Source organism: Heterodontus francisci, chromosome 8 (assembly GCF_036365525.1).
Source record: "Heterodontus francisci isolate sHetFra1 chromosome 8, sHetFra1.hap1, whole genome shotgun sequence".
In the NCBI taxonomy this organism is placed as follows: Eukaryota; Metazoa; Chordata; class Chondrichthyes; order Heterodontiformes; family Heterodontidae; genus Heterodontus; species Heterodontus francisci.
Genome location: NC_090378.1, coordinates 17,008,156 through 17,023,231, shown reverse-complemented (window position 1 = coordinate 17,023,231; position 15,076 = coordinate 17,008,156). Strand labels below are relative to the sequence as shown.

At 44.4% G+C, this 15,076-nt stretch overlaps 1 protein-coding gene across 1 annotated transcript in view; it reads left to right on the top strand.

The window, feature by feature from the left end:
• Window positions 1-15,076, top strand: part of st6galnac3 (ST6 (alpha-N-acetyl-neuraminyl-2,3-beta-galactosyl-1,3)-N-acetylgalactosaminide alpha-2,6-sialyltransferase 3) — a 200,975-nt gene that overhangs the window by 174,644 nt on the left and 11,255 nt on the right. The window contains exon 4 of the mRNA XM_068036707.1: window positions 9,840-9,947. Within this exon, the coding sequence (XP_067892808.1) occupies window positions 9,840-9,947 (108 nt within the window). The remainder of the gene's footprint in view (window positions 1-9,839; window positions 9,948-15,076) is intronic.

Sequence of the window (15,076 nt, the reverse complement as noted above, 5' to 3'; positions counted from 1 at the left end):
CCTGCCTTTTCTTGCCAGCCACTGTCAAAGTAAGCAACCCCCTTCGTGTACTTTCACTCTCCTGAGCAGTGACTTTAAAAGATTGTCATCGAACCTAACAGTGTCGAACCATTGCTGCTACCTCAGCGATATGTCACGTTGTCCTATCTTCGACGGACTCCCACGGGAGATATCGCTGTTCCTGATGTCTCACTCGAGATTGCTGCAGCCGTTGAATACCATAGATTTAGATTTAGATATACAGCACTGAAACAGGCCCTTCGGCCCACCAAGTCTGTGCCGACCATTAACCACCCATTTATACTAATCCTACACTAATCCCATATTCCTACCACATCCTCACCTGTCCCTATATTCCCCTACCACCTACCTATACTAGGGGCAATTTATAATGGCCAATTTACCTATCAACCTGCATGTCTTTTGGCTGTGGGAGGAAACCGGAGCAGCCGGAGGAAACCCACACAGACACAGGGAGAACTTGCAAACTCCACACAGGCAGTACCCAGAATTGAACCCAGGTCGCTGGAGCTGTGAGGCTGCGGTGCTAACCACTGCGCCACTGTGCCGAACTGAGCCTCTTTGCAGTACCACTACTGAGATGCGTTCTGCTGCCTCCATGCTGCAATCATCAAGTGCACCTCACTGCCACTGCTGCCAGTATATTGAATATGGTGTGCGTTAAACTCGAAAATCTTCAGAAACCACATGCTGCAACCATATTGTGTTATTGCTTACTTCAGCAATAAGGTACCAAACAATCTTGAGTTGGATGGTAATTAATTGTGGGCTCTTTATTGTGAAGTAACAAATTTACAAGAGAGCTCTATAATACATGTGGGCCTAGGTGACTAACACGACTCCAACTGCTCTATCACATGTTGGTTGAATCATTTCCTGTGACGATGTGTGAGGTACTCCAACTGTTAAAGTGAAAGCACAACAGGGGATTGGCTAGAAGAGCATTGGAATAGTCGAGTCCGGTGGTAATAAAGACATAGATGGGGGTTTCCGCTGCAGATGGGCTGTGCTGGGGCAGAGACAGGTGATGTCACAGAGATGCAAGTAGGCAGTCTTGGTGATGGAGAGAGTACAGGGTCAGAAGGCCAGCTCAAATAGGATACTGTGATTGCGGGCAGTCTCTGACGGTGACTGGCGAGGAGGATAGTGTCAATGGAGTTTCGCACTCCCCATAAAAAGACATGGTAATTAATCCACTGCTCCTCTTGTTCATTGACAGGACCCAGTCCTTTTTGATTATATTTAGTTGCTTGGTGAGCAATGAAAGCCGGGCATATTTTGTAGATTGATCACATCCTTTTTGTTAGATGAACCAGTTAAAGAGTTTATGAAGCCAAACAGAGTCAGAAAAGCAATCCAGCACGTGATAAATCTCTGTAGTGAAATGACTATGAAATGAATACAGTAGGACTCAAGCAGACGGTCACAACTGGCTGAGCCTCCATCCAACCTTCAGATTCTGTGAAAACACCATTTCATATTATTAATAAAGCTTTGGGTTTCCTGTCGGTAACAGTGTCTTTATAGAGTGTGGAGGACGTGCTTTATGAGTTTTAAATTATCCATTAAGTCATAAATCTTGCTTTCGATGGTTGTCTTGGGCTTTTTCAGCTCTGTTCTGTTGTGCTACAGATCATTGATCTGCTCAAAGTGACTGCATGTACTGCACAGAGGTACCACTGATCACAACCCATGTTGCTGCAGTTTCTGGCTCCTTACAGTTTAGTGGCTATGCAGCACTTCTGGTTAATGAATTTCCTTTGCCTTTTCATCATTTTTTGCCCCACTACTCTGGCAAACAGCAACTGGACATGCGGGATTTGTGAATATCCCTCGCCACCGACTCCGTCCCTTTCCCTCACTGTCTGAGGCTGAGCCAGACTGTTCGCAACCTTGGAATCCTACTTGGCCCTAAGTTGAGCTTCTGACCCCATATCCATTCCATCACCCTCCATGACATCACCTGACTCCACCCCTGCTTCAGCTCACCTGCTGATGAAGCCCTCATCCTCACCTTTGTTACCAACAAACTTGACTATTCCAATGCTCTCCTGGCTGGCCTCCCACTTACCATCCTCTACAAGTTTGAGCTCATCCAAAAATCTGCTGCCCATATCCTAATTCTCATTCACCACATCACCCCTGTGCTTGCTGGCCTACATTGTCTCCCAGTCCAGCAATGCATCAATTTTAAGATTCTTATTTTCAAATCACTTCATGACCTCACCCCTTCCTATATTTGCAACCCCGCCCCCCCCCCCCCTCCCCCCCAGCAGTCATACCTTCGAGATCTCCACGCTCCTCCGATTCTTCCCTCTTGCACCACGCCGATTATCTTTCACTGCACTATTGGCGGTCATTTCTTCAAATGCCTAGGCCCCAAGCTCTGGAATTCCCTCCCTAAACCCCTCTGTCTCTCTCCCTCTCTCTCCCTCTCTCTCCTCCTTTAAGGTGCTCCTTTCAATCTACCTCTTTGATCAAGCTTTTGGTTATCTGTCCGAATATTTTGTTATGTGGCTCGATGTCAAATTTTGTTTGATAATGCTCCAGTGAAGCAGCTTGAAACATTTTGCTACAGAAAAGGTGCTATATAAATTTAAGATGTTGGTGTACAACTATTCAAGAACTGAGATCAAATTAAGTCAAAACTTTAATCAGATTTTGAGACAATAAAAAGTTGCATTCATAAACATTTGTAACTCCAAGTACAGCTTCCATGGGACTGTTCATGGGGCTGAATAAGAAGATCCAACAAATAATGATGTGCCCCTAAGAAGCTGATGTCAGCTGTGGCTCAGTGGGTTGCAGTTTCATCTCTGAGTCAGTGTGTCTAGGTTCAGACCCCACCCTAGAGACATGAGCCTGTAATCTAGGCCAACACTCTATCATAGTTCTCTGGGAGTGCTGACCCACCTGACGTTTTCCTCTTTCAGATGAGCATTAAACTGAGGCCCTGTCTGTCCTCTCAGCTGGACGTAAAAGATCCCATAGCACCATTTCAAAAAAAAGCAAGCGGATTCTCCCTGTTGGCCTGGTCAATATTTATCCCACAATTAAAAGCAGATTATTTTGTTATTCTCTCTTTGCAGTTTGTGGGATCTTGCTGTGTGTAAACCGGCTGCTGTGTTTTCTACATTAGAGCAGTGGCTGATGCTTCAAAAGTATTTCATTGGCTGAAAAGTCCTGAGGTTGTGAAAATGCTACACAAATGCAAGTCTCTCATGTTCTTTTATAATGCATTTCATCACGTCCCTCAGAAACATCTGAAAACACTACACAAAGATCTACTTTGAGGTGCGCTATTTTAATGTAGCAAAACACTGCAGCCATTTCGTGCACAGCAAAATCTTCCTATCATGGAAGAGGAATACTTTTTTTTGGTAATATTGGTTGAGGATGGGTAAATGGATTAGAGGCACAGATCAGTCAAGATCTAATTGGATTGCCCATGGGGCTGAATGACCAACTCCTACTTTAATCTTCCTCTGTTCCGATGAATGTTGGCCAGTACATCAGGAGATCTCCATGTCTTATTGTAAAAAGAGCCATAGGACTTTCCACACTAACTCACCAAGGCTCCTTCAACAGCACCTTCCAACCCACGATCTCTTCCACCCAGAAGAACAAGGACAGCAGATGCATGGAAACACCACCACTTGCAAGTTTCCCTCCGAGGCACACACCATCCTGTCCTTCAGATGAGATGTTAAACCAAGTCTGCCCTATCAGTGGATGTAAATAATAACATGGCACTATTTTGCAGGAGAATCCTCCCCAGTGTCCTTGTGAATATTTGTCCCTCAACCAACATCACGGAAACTAAATATCTGGTCATTATTATGTTGCTTGTGTGTGGGAGTTTGCTGTGCGCAAAATGGCTGTCATATTTCCTACATTACAACAGTGCCTACACTGCAGAATGATTAATTGCCTGTAAAGTTCTACGGGATGTTGAGAAATGTTAAGAATATGAAAGCCTTACTTTATATTATCTATTAGACTTTTGAGAATTCACATTGCTGAAATAAAAAATATTGTGCTTGTTCATTGACTATGGGCTGCATATGATTAAAAATCTATGAAAGGGCGAACTGGCATTTATATAGCACTTTTCACACCCTCAAGAACATTCTAAAATGCAATCACTGACAATCTGTAGGGAAATCTCAAGGGCAATTAGGGATGGGCAATAAATGTTGGCCTAGCCAGCGATGCCAAATACTGTGAATGAATTTTTAAAAACAGCAGCCAACATGCATACAAGTTCCCACAAACAGCAACTGGAAGATTGGTCCATTTTGGAGATGGTAGAGGGATGAATGTTGGTCACCTCCTCTCCGAATAAAATTTTTGACATTCACCTGAACAGGTAGGTGGAGGCTTGCTGCAATGATCCTGTTCACCCATCACCCCGTGCCCTACAGCATAGCTACCCGACCCAAAGCCGACGGGACTTGACGACATGTGTCAGGGTCGGGCCGGGTTGGGTCGCACTTACAGGTCTGGCATTCGGGCTCGGGTCAGGTCGGGCCGAGTTGAACACGCTCTATCACCACCTCTGGCAAGTGGCTCCAATGTTAATGTTAATGTTTTTGGACGTGAAAGGTGGTTTTGTTACAGTTTTTTTAAGCTTGTGCAGATAAGCAACAAAGTGAAAAACGGATGGTAGGTTAACTGAGGGTCGGGTCGGGTCGGGTCGGGCATGGGAAAAAATGAAAGGACTCAGGTCAGGCTCGGGGTCGGATGTGGTTCTGTCGGGTTCGGGGCAGGTTTCATTCGCAGACCCAAGCCAGCCTTTACCGAGCCCACTGACCTGCATTGGCTCACAGTCCGCCAACAGTTCAAATTATGAGTTCTCATTCTCGTGTTCAAATACCTACGTGGCCTCACCCCATAACCCCTCCCCCATTGCTGCAACCAGCACCAACCCTCCGAGAATGCTGCATTCTTCCAACTCTGGCCTCTTGTACACCCCCGATTTCCTTCACTCCACCATTGGTGGCCGTGCCTTCAAACTGTTAAGGCCCTAAGCTCCCAAATTCCCTCTCTAAACCTCTTTATCTCTCTACCTTTAAGACACTCCAACTAGGAGAGCTATGGCCCTCAAACGAGCGGGCTAGTGACAGGGGCATGCCCCAAGCTAATTAAAGCCCTTAAGTGACCACTTAACTGCCACTTAAAGGCCTCCTCCTGTTGCTGCGGGTAATTTATCCTTGGCAGCCGGATGGCAAAATGCTCAAGAACCCCACCTGGTAAAACCAAGTTGCCTTCTTGTGTGCTGGGGAGGGACCCTCCTGATCGGGCACCTTGTGCCCCACGGAGGGCCGCCTCCGAAGCCCGAACTGCCCCCAACGCACAACACTCGCTCCAACCCACCTAACCAACACCCCCTTGCCTCGCCGGGGCCCGACCAATTGTCCCCAGCGAGGCCCTAAAAACTACCTGTTTTCCGAAGCCATCCTTCACCTTGCTTGCACTGACAGGGTGTAGTCTCAGCAGTGGCCACCACTCCGGGTGGCGCTGCTGGGACTAAGAGCTGATGGCCCGCTGATTGGCCAGCAGCTCCGTTAGGCAGAACTTCCTGCCTGAAGGAAGTGGAAGTCTTCCCAAGACCAATTAAGGACCTGAGGAGCAAAAAATCCCAGCCTGGCTCCCCAGGCCTGGTGGAGGTGGACTCGCCACCGGCTTTTTGGCCAGTGGGCAGGGCTTCCTGCCGAACGAAAAATTCTATATTGTCTTCACTATAATGTAGACTTTACTGTCTCTCTGTTCCTGCAGCCCCTTTAAATTTGTACCATTTCATTTATATTGCCTCTCCTTGTTCTTCCTACCAAAATGCATCACTTCACACTTCTCTGCATTGAATTTCATCTGCCATGTGTCTCCCCATTTCACCAATTTTGTCTATGTGTCTTGAAGCTCATTATTATCTTCCTCACTCTTTGCAACATTTCCAAGTTTTGTGTTACCTCCAAACTTTGAAATTGTGCCTTGTGCACTCTAGTCCAGGTCATTCTTATACATCTGAAAGAGCAGTGGTCCGAATACTGACCCCTGGGAACACCACTGTACATTTCCCTCCTGTTTGAAAAACAACTGTTCACCACGACTCTCTGCTTTCTGTCCCTTAACCAATTTCATATCCACACTGCCACTACCCCTTTAATCACATAGGCTCTTATTTTGCTTACAAATCTATTATGTCGCACTTTCTCAAATGCCTTTTGCCATGCCATATACACAATGTCAACTGCATTACGCTCATCATCCCTCTCCGTTACTTCACCAAAGAACTCACTCAAGTTAGTCATACACAATTTGCCTTTAACAAATCTGTGCTTTTGGTCACCTGACCTAATGTCTCCTTCCTTTGGCTCAGTGTCAATTCTTTTTTTCTGATTGTGTTCCTGTAAAACATCTTGGAATATTCAATGGCTCTTTCTAAATGAAAGTTGTTGTTGTTATAGATTGGAGCAGGAATGACAGACTGAGTGAAGGAAGGTGTTACACAGTTTTGAGGTTGTCGGAAAAAATTAGGTAGCTTTTACCTTTTAGTGCTGATGGGAAGCCCTCAAAGGCCCCTCTCAAACATATGAGTGTCTCATCGCTGCTCACAAGGTACCTGAAAGGAAAAATACATCATTCCCTATCCCACACTTTGTAAAGTGCAGAACACAGAATTGGGTGAAGTTAAACACTTGCAAACACTTTTTTATTGTACCTTTCCTTCCTATTTTAGTATTGGTTGTCAAAATCCATCAACCTTAAACAAACCACTGTTGGAAGTGTGGCATGTCAAGTACCAGTTCAACGCAAGCCAAACAAATTACTTATTTTCTACCATTTGTCCAGTGTAAATGCAATTCAGCATTTTATATGATTTTTTAAAATAATTCAAATAAACTTGAATTCATACATTGATTTTCCAGCCTGAAAACGATTTAAGTCATGTTGGAAGTGAAGTACCGGACAGGACTTGTCAGCATGTATGAAACATTTATGAAATGTTTTGAATTCTGCTGCTCTGGTCTAAAATACAATGTTGCAGCGTCCATACTGACGGAAGTTTCTAGAACTGACACTGAGGGTGATAATGGTAACTTTTAAAACAACAGTGGGGATTTGTTGTGTGAAAGGTGCTGGTGGCTGTTGTCACTGATAACTACAACATGTTGCTAAATCCCATGATTTTCACTAACAGCACAAGTCCCTCAATTTAAAAGAAAGAACTGAATCGCAATTATATAGCAGCTTACCAAACTTCAGGACGTTCCAAAGCGCTTCACAGGACAATGAGATATTTTTTGACATGCAGTCACTGTTAATTTTACACAAGCTCCCACAAACAGCTATGTGCTAATGACCAAATTATCTGTTTTGTTTAGTGATTTTGTTTGAAGAATAAATATTGAACAGGACACTGGGGAAAAGTGTGCTCCTCTTCTAAGGATAGCACCAAGGGATATTTTATATCTACCTGAGAGAGTAGTTAAGTCCTTGACTTAACATCTCATCCAAAATTAACAAGCACGTAGTACTCCCTCAATACTGTACTGGGAGCGTAAGCTTAACTCAACTCGCCGAAGTGGGACTTGACCCTCAATCTTCTAACTCAAAGGTGACTATACTGCCCACTGAGCCGCCACTGACACATATTATGAGAGTTTTAAGGTGCAGCTGTTCTGCCTGTCTCCCTGCGAACAAACAGAGAAGGAAGGTTTCAACTCCGATGTGCCAACTAGCGCCATTTAAAATTCAGCACTAAATCAAAACAGCCATGAATCGAGCATGTGACAATCATTGTATTAGCCTTTCTTGTTGGGCAAGCAAGGAGATGGCTGGACACCAGCACTTTTAAAATCATTTAATGGCTTGGTGAAGGAAGAACATGATAGAAACAGGATGCTCAAAGATTTTTGAGTGTCTTTATACATGAAGAAAAAATTAATATGCAGGTGCAGTAAGAAATTAGAGAGAAAAATTGCATGCTGGCCTTCATTGAAAGAGAATGGAGTAATGAAATCTTGCTGCAGTTTTGCAGAGTTTTGGTGAGACCAGACCTGAAGTACAATGCATGGTTTTGGTCTCCGTACCTAAAGAAGGATATACTTGCGGGTTTAATGAAGGTTCACTAGATTGATTCCCGGGATGAGGTGGTTGTCCTATGTGTAGATATTGAGTAGAATGGGTCTATACTCATTGGTGTTTTGAAGATTGCGAGGTGAACTTATTGAAACATATAAAATTCTGAGGGGGCTTAACATGGTAGATACTGAGAGGATGTTTCCCCTTGCGGGGGAATCTAGACCTAGAGGGCACAGTTTCATACGAATATACAAACATCCGAATTAGGAGCAGAAGTAGGCCATTCGGCCCCTCGAGCCTGCTCTGCCATTCAATAAGATCATGGATGATCTGTTTGTGTCTCGAATTCCACACTCCCATCTACCCCCAATAACCTTTGATTCCCTTGCCTAACAAGAATCTATCTACCTCCACCTTAAAAATATTCAATGACCCCGCCTCCACCACCTTCTGAGGCAGAGACTTCCAAAGTTGCACAACCCTCTGAGAGAAAAAATGTCTCCTCATCTCTGTCCTAAAAGGGAGACCCTAATTTTAAAACAGTGCCCCCTAGTTCTGGACTCACCCACAAGAGGAAACATCCTTTCCACATCCACCTTGTCAAGACCGTTCAGGACCTTATGTACTTTAATCAAGTCTCCCCTCACTCTTCTAAACTCCAGTGAAAACAAGCCCAGTCTGTCCAATCGTTCCTCATAAGACAATCCAGGTGTCAATCTAGTAAACCTCCTCAAAATTAGGGGTCTCCCTTTTAAGACAGAGATGAGGAGGAATTTCTTCTCTCAGAGGGTTATTACTCTTTGGAATTCTATACCCCAGAGATCAGTGGAGGCTGGGTCATTGAATATATTCAAGGCTGAGTTAGACAGATCTTTGATCTACAAGCAAGTCAAGGGTTATGGAGGCAGGCAGGAAAGTGGAATAAAGGTCACAAACAGATCAGCCATGATCTTATTGAATGGCGGAGCAGGCTCGAGGGGTCATATGGCCTATTCCTGTTCCTAATTCTTACGATCAAACAAAAATCTACTGATCTCAGTTGTAAAATTTTCAATTGATCCGTCAGTCTCAACAGCATTATGCGGGAGAGAGTTCCAGATTTCCACTGCCCTTTGTGAGAAGAAGTGCTTCCTGACATCATCCCTGAACAGTCTAGCTCTAATTTTGAGGTAATGCCCCTCGTTCTCATCTGCCCCGCCCAGAGGAAATATTCTCTCCCTATCTGCCCTAACAGCACCTCCATTCGATCACCCGTTAATCTTCTATACTCAAGGGAATACAAGCCTAATCTATGCAACCAATCCTCATAGTGCTTTTAGTCCTTTTAGTTTGGGTATCATTCTAGTGAATCTTTGCTGCACTGCCTCCAACACCAATATACCCTTCCTGAGATGCAGTGCCCAGAACTGAATGCAGGACTCCAGATGGGGTCTAGCTAGATCTCTGCACAACTATAACATAACTTACACACCTTCAAGTCCAATATATCCTATTTGCCTCATGTTTTTTTTAATTTGAACTGTGTTTTTCTCCTTGCTTCTCAAATTGTATTCTGAGGACACTGCAAGCTGCAGACTGACAGGAATTGCAAGCACAAGATAAATAATTCAAACTGCCTGTCAACAGTTATGACATTTTCAGTCTCCCAGCTGAAAGTACTTTGTGATGTAGGTTTGATGATGTGCTAAGACTCGATCATTTCAAAATGTTCTCTCCTGTTCTCCCTCTGATAGGATACTGTCAGGTACGTACCTGAGTACTGGCTGGTTCACACTCCTACTTGCGATGGATGTCTGCCATAAAATCCATATCTTTGGAATGATTAATGATACCTATTGCAGGTAAGATCACTGAAAGCATTCTCACTCATCATTAAGCGGACTTTAAAACTTATGAAGTGGTTCAATCGGGTAAAAATAGAGATGTTTCCACTTATGGGGGGAGTGCAAAACTAGGGCGATCACCATAATATCGTCATTAATAAATCCAATAAGTCCCACTCTAGGACTTGAGCACAGAGATTGAGGCTGTCACTCCAGTACAGTACTGAGGGAGTGCTGCATAGAAAATAGGAGTAGGAGGAGGCCATTCAGCCCTTCCGGCCTGCTCCGCCATTCACTGTGATCATGGCTGATCATCCAACTTAGCAACCTGTTCCCACTATAGAAACATAGGAATTAGAAGTAGGAGTAGGCTATTCAGCACTGTCGAAGGTGCCATCTTTCAGATGACGTGTTAAACCGAGGTCCCGTCTGCCCCCTCAGGTGGACGTAAAGGACCCCGAGGTACTATTTTGAAGAAGAGTAGGATGTCCTTGTCAACATTGAGCCCTCAATCAACATTCCAAAAACAAATTATCTGGTCATTATTACATTGCTGTTTGTGGGAGCTTGCTGTGTGCAAATTGGCTGCTGTGTTTCCTACATTACAAAAGTGGCTGCACTTCAAAAAGTACATCATTGGAGTAGTAAACCTGAGGATTGGGAGGATTTTAGAATACAACAAAGGAGGACCAAGAAACTGGTAAAGAAAGGGAGAACCGAATATGAATGTAAACTAGCAAAAAATATAAAAACAGACTGTAAAAGCTTCTATAGGTATGTAAAAAGGAAACGTTTGGCTAAGACAAATGTGGGTCCATTACAAGCAGGTCGTAAATGTCACCCCAATATTTAAGAAGGGAGGGAGAGATAAAATGGGAATTACAGACCTGTTAGCCTTACATCAGTCGTTGGGAAAATGCTAGAAACTATTCAAAAGGATGTGATAAATGGACACTTGGAAACTAATGATCTGATTGGGCATAGTCAACATGGATTTATGAATGGGAAATCATGTTTGACGAACCTGTTGGAGTTTTTTGAGGATGTTACTAAGGGGAGGCGGTGGATGTGGTATACTTGTATTTTCAGAAGGCTTTTGATAAAGTCCCCCGCAGGAGATTGGTCAGCAAAATTAAAGCACACAGGATAGGAGGTAATATGCTGGCATGGATTGAGGATTGGTTAACAGGCAGAAAGCAGAGAATAGCAATAAACGTGTCATTCTCACATTGGCAGGCTGTGACTAATGGGGTACTGAAGGGATCAGTGCTTGGGTCCCAGCTGTTCACAATATATATCAATGATTTGGATGTGGGGACCAAATGTAGTATTTCCAAGTTTGCAGATGACACAAAACTAGGTGGGAATGTGTGTTGTGAGGAAGATGCAAAGCAGCTTCAAGGGGATTTGGACAGACTTAGTGAGTGGGCAAGAATGTGGCAGATGGAATATAATGTGTAAAAATGTGAGATTATCCTCTTTGGTAGGAGGAACAGATGTGCAGAGTATTTCTTAAATGGTAAGAGATTAGAAAGTGTAGATGTACAAAGGGACCTGGGTATCCTTGTCAATAAGTCGCTAACATGCAGGTGCAGCAAGCAATTAGGAAGACTAATGGTATGTTAGCCTTTATCACAAGAGGATTTGAGTACAGGAGTAGTGAAGTCTTGAAAAGAAAGAAAAGAAAAAATTACAGCACAGGAACAGGCCCTTCGGCCCTCCAAGCCTACGCCGATCCAAATCCTCTATCTAAACCTGTCGCCTATTTTCTAAGTGTCTGTATCTCATTACTTCCTGCCCATTCATGTATCTGTCTAGATACATCTTAAAAGACGCTATCGTGCCCGCGTCTACCACCTCCGCTGGCAATGCGTTCCAGGCACCCACCACCCTCTGCGTAAAGAACTTTCCACGCATATCACCCCTAAACTTTTCCCCTTTCACTTTGAACTCGTGTCCCCTTGTAATTGAATCCCCCACTCTGGGAAAAAGCTTCTTGCTATCCACCCTGTCTATACCTCTCATGACTTTGTACACCTCAATCAGGTCCCCCCTCAACCTCCGTCTTTCTAATGAAAATAATCCTAATCTACTCAACCTCTCTTCATAGCTAGCGCCCTCCATACCAGGCAACATCCTGGTGAACCTCCTCTGCACCCTCTCCAAAGCATCCACATCCTTTTGGTAATGTGGCGACCAGAACTGCACGCAGTATTCCAAATGTGGCCGAACCAAAGTCCTATACAACTGTAACATGACCTGCCAACTCTTGTACTCAATATCCCGTCCGATGAAGGAAAGCATGCTGTATGCCTTCTTGACCACTCTATTTACCTGCGTTGCCACCTTCAGGGAACAATGGACCTGAACACCCAAATCTCTCTGTACATCAATTTTCCCCAGGACTTTTCCATTTACTGTATAGTTCCCTCTTGAATTGGATCTTCCAAAATGCATCACCTCGCATTTGCCCTGATTGAACTCCATCTGCCATTTCTCTGCCCAACTCTCCAGTCTATCTGTATTCTGCTGTATTCTCTGACAGTCCCCTTCACTATCTGCTACTCCACCAATCTTAGTGTCTGCAAACTTGCTAATCAGACCTCCAAATCATTTATGTATATCACAAACAACAGTGGTCCCAGCACAGATCCCTGTGGAACACCACTGGTCACACGTCTCCATTTTGAGAAACTCCCTTCCACTGCTACTCTCTGTCTCCTGTTGCCCAGCCAGTTCTTTATCCATCTAGCTAGTACACCTTGGACCCCATGCACCTTCACTTTCTCCATCAGCCTACCATGGGGAACCTTATCAAACGCCTTACTGAAGTCCATGTATACGACATCTACAGCCCTTCCCTCATCAATCAACTTTGTCACTTCCTCAAAGAATTCTATTAAGTTGGTAAGACATGACCTTCCCTGCACAAAACCATGTTGCCTATCACTGATAAGCCCATTTTCTTCCAAATGGGAATAGATCCTATCCCTCAGTATCTTCTCCAGCAGCTTCCCTACCACTGACGTCAGGCTCACTGGTCTATAATTACCTGGATTATCCCTGCTACCCTTCTTAAACAAGGGGACAACATTAGCAATTCTCCAGTCCTCCGGGACCTCACCCGTGTTTAAGGATGTTGCAAAGATATCTGTTAAGGCCCCAGCTATTTCCTCTCTCGCTTCCCACAGTAACCTGGGATAGATCCCATCCGGACCTGGGGACTTGTCCACCTTAATGCCTTTTAGAATACCCAACACTTCCTCCCTCCTTATGCTGACTTGACCGAGAGTAATCAAACATCTGTCCCTAACCTCAACATCCGTCATGTCCCTCTCCTCGGTGAATACCAATGCAAAGTACTCGTTTAGAATCTCACCCATTTTCTCTGACTCCACGCATAACTTTCCTCCTTTGTCCTTGAGTGGGCCAATCCTTTCTCTAGTTACCCTCTTGCTCCTTATATATGAATAAAAGGCTTTGGGATTTTCCTTAACCCTGTTTGCTAAAGATATTTCATGACCCCTTTTAGCCCTCTTAATTCCTCATTTCAGATTGGTCCTACATTCCCGATATTCTTTCAAAGCTTCGTCTTTCTTCAGCCGCCTAGACCTTATGTATGCTTCCTTTTTCCTCTTAGCTAGTCACAATTTCACCTGTCATCCATGGTTCCCTAATCTTGCCATTTCTACCCCTCATTTTCACAGGAACATGTCTCTCCTGCATGCTAATCAACCTCTCTTTAAACACCTCCCACATATCAAATGTGGATTTACCTTCAAACAGCTGCTCCCAATCTACATTCCCCAGCTCCTGCCAAATTTTGGTATAGTTGGCCTTCCCCCAATTTAGCACTCTTCCTTTCGGACCACACTCGTCTTTGTCCATGAGTATTCTAAAACTTACAGAATTGTGATCACTATTCCCAAAGTAGTCCCCTACTGAAACGTCAACCACCTGGCCCGGCTCATTCCCCAACACCAGGTCCAGTATGGCCCCTTCCCGAGTTGGACTATTTACATACTGCTCTAGAAAACCCTCCTGGATGCTCCTTACATATTCTGCTCCATCTAGACCTCTAACACTAAGTGAATCCCAGTCAATGTTGGGAAAATTAAAATCTCCTATCACCACCACCCTGTTGCTCCTACATCTTTCCATAATCTGTTTACATATTTGTACCTCTATCTCACGCTCGCTGTTGGGAGGTCTGTAGTACAGCCCCAACATTGTTACCGCACCCTTCCTATTTCTGAGTTCTGCCCATATTGCCTCACAGCTCGAGTCCTCCATAGTGCCTTCCTTCAGCACAGCTGTGATATCCTCTTTGACCAGTAATGCAACTCCTCCACCCCTTTTACCTCCCTCTCTATCCCGCCTGAAGCATCGGTATCCTGGGATATTTAGTTGCCAATCATGCCCTTCCCTTAACCAAGTCTCAGTAATAGCAATAACATCATACTCCCAGGTACTAATCCAAGCCCTAAGTTCATCTGCCTTACCTACTACACTTCTTGCATTAAAACAAATACACCTCAGACCACCAGTCCCTTTGCTTTCATCATCTGCTCCCTGCCTACTCTTTCCCTTAGTCACGCTAACGTCATTATCTAGTTCCTTACAGGCTTTAGTTACTACCTCCTTACTCTCCACTGACCTCATTTGGTTCCCATCCCCCGCCACATTAGTTTAAACCCTCCCCAACAGCGTTAGCAAAAGCACCCCCAAGGACATTGGTTCCAGTCCGGCCCAGGTGTAGACCGTCCAATTTGTAATAGTCCCACCTCCCCCAGAACCGGTCCCAATGTCCCAAAAATCTGAACCCCTCCCTCCTGCACCATCTCTCAAGCCAATTGCTTCAATTGTATAGAACCTTGGTTAAACCGCACCTGGAGTAGTGTGTGCAGTTTTGGTCCCCTTACCTTAGGAAGGATATAATTGCCATAGAGGGAGTGCAACGAAGATTCACCAGACTTGTTCCCAGGATGACAGGACTGTCCTATGAAGAGAGACTGGGGGAAACTGGGCTTGTATTCTCTAGAGTTTTGAAGAATGAGAGGTGATCTCATGGAAACTTACAAAATACTTAAAGGGTTAGAGAGGGTAGATACAGCGAAGATGTTTGCTCTGGTTGGGGAGTCTAGAAC